Source organism: Peromyscus californicus, unplaced genomic scaffold (assembly GCF_007827085.1).
Source record: "Peromyscus californicus insignis strain IS unplaced genomic scaffold, ASM782708v3 Scaffold_7__1_contigs__length_154581171, whole genome shotgun sequence".
Taxonomy (NCBI): Eukaryota; Metazoa; Chordata; class Mammalia; order Rodentia; family Cricetidae; genus Peromyscus; species Peromyscus californicus.
Window position 1 is genome coordinate 65982490 of NW_026294595.1, and position 2351 is coordinate 65984840.

At 47.8% G+C, this 2351-nt stretch overlaps 1 protein-coding gene across 1 annotated transcript; it reads right to left on the reverse strand.

Annotated features, from left to right (window-relative positions):
* Positions 1–901: 901 nt before the first annotated feature.
* LOC128101596 (olfactory receptor 140) lies at positions 902–1810 on the reverse strand. The gene has a single exon (XM_052724849.1). It carries the CDS (start codon positions 1808–1810, stop codon positions 902–904), a length of 909 nt encoding a protein of 302 aa, XP_052580809.1.
* Positions 1811–2351: the final 541 nt, after the last annotated feature.

Genomic DNA, 2351 nt, shown 5'->3' on the forward strand with positions numbered 1-2351 from the left:
AGCATAGCACTTGATGGCAACAGGAATCATGGACATCAACACAGACCTTGGCTTCAGTAGAGCCATGAACCCAGACATGACCCCCAGCTGCAGCCCTGGTCAGGACATCACCATGGCACTGGCTAGCAGTATATGCCACTTAAATCTGTATGGTCCCAGATGCAGCATGGCCCTTGGGCACCAGCATTGTCTCAGGTAGCTGACCAGACCCGGGGCAACCACATGGCCTTCAGTTGCAACAGGAGACACAGACGTAGACTCAGACCCTGGCTGCTAAAGGGCCATGGATCCAACACAGCCCTCAGCAGCAGCCCTGACCTGAATGACACCATGGCCCTGGGTGGCAACATAGGCCATCCAGACCAATGTGACTCCAGTGGTGGCACAGCCCTTGGACACCAACAAGGCCACAGGTTGCAGTCCAGACCCCAGATTTCCATGTGGCCTTTGGTGGCAACATGGGCCATGGATGTTAACACAGACCCCGGCTGCTGTAGGGCCCCGGACCTAGACATGGAGCTCAGCAGCAGTTCAGGCCTGGACAATACCATGGCCCCGGGTGGCAAGCTGGCCTCCAACATCAACCTACTCCTCACCGTGGCCTTCACTTCTTCGATTCTGCCTCTTTCCACAGCACATGAACCATTCTGCTCCTCTTTCTCTTCTATTTCTCCACCACATATTTGCTCATCATAATGGGACCCATCTATCCTGGATGTCTCCCATCAGCCCAGACCCTGAGGACCCAAGCTAGCCTGTGGGTGGCTAGCACCTGCTTACATTCATGCAGTTTTCTCCTGAAATTTTTGACAATTACTCAGGTACCATACAAAATATAGATTCATTTAGCTATGAGTTATTTCCCCACTGTAACTTGTGTGTGTCCTCCATTAAAAATTCCTCATTTTCTCCAGAGATTCTTCATGGCAATTTTCACGTCTGCATTTCTCAGGGTATAAATCAGGGGGTTGAACATGGGTGTCAAAATACAATAAAACACAGCTACAATTTTGTCTATGGACAGAGTGGAGGATGGCCTCATGTAAATAAATATACAGGGCACAAAGAACAGAGCCACAACAGTGAAGTGGGCCCCACAGGTAGACAGTGCTTTCCGTCTCCCCTCTGCACTGTGGGACCTCAAGGAGCGCAGGATGACCACATAGGAGGCAGCCAGCATGAGGAAGTTCAGCAGGCAGATCACACCACTGTTGGCCACCACCAGCAGGCCAATGACATAGGTGTTGGTGCAGGCCAGCTCCAGTAGAGGGTATAAGTCACACACAAAGTGATCGATTACATTGGGTCCACAGAAGGGCAACTGAAGGACCAGAAAGAGCTGAACCGATGAATGCAGGAAGCCACCCAGCCAAGCCACTGCCACCAGCACAACACAGAGGTGCCTGGTCATGGTGGTGGTATAGTACAGGGGCTTGCAGATGGCTACATAGCGGTCATAGGCCATCACTGTGAGCAGAATGATCTCAGTTCCTCCCAATAAATGAGCCACAAAGAACTGGGCCAAGCAACCCTCAAAAGAGATGGCTCTCCCCTCATACAGGGAGTCAGCAATGAGTTTGGGTGTCATACAAGAGGAGTAACAAGTATCAATGAAGGACAAATGTGAGAGAAAAAAATACATGGGGGATCCCAGGTTGGGGCTGAAGATGATAGTGATAATGATAAGTAGGTTGCCACTGACAGAGACCAGGTAGACAAACAAAAAAAGCACAAATAACATCCTCTGTACCTGGGAGTTCTGGGAGAGTCCCAGCATGAAAAACTCTGTGATGTTGCGTAGATTATCCATGAAGTTTCAGCTGCATCCAGAGACTTATCCTGGGAAGTTCAGTTGCTGTTTCTGAAACATTTCAAGAAATTGGGGGCTGGAGGAAAACAGTTTGTATGGAGTATAATTAATCTAAATCCCTAAATAAAGACCCTTTTAGTAATGTAAATCGTGTTGTTTCCAGCTAGTTATTTTAAGTAAACGTAAAGTAAAAATAAGTACCTCTAAAAGTATTGCAATTTTTTTACTTTGGGGCATGTAAGAAAAAGTTCTGTTTTTATCGTGTGTGTGTGTGTGTGTGTGTGTGTGTGTGTGTGTGTGTGTGTGTGATTCATGCATTCATATAAGGGTGTTTACCTGTCTCTGTGTGTGTGTGTGTGTGTGTGTGTGTGTGTGTGTGTGTGTGTGTGTGTGTGTGATTCATGCATTCATATAAGGGTGTTTACCTGTCTGTGTAGTTGGGCGTGCGTGTATGCATAGAGGACAGAGGTTGACATCAGATATCTTTCTCAATCACTGCCCATCTTAGATGTTGAGGCAAAGTCTCTCTCACTTGAACTCA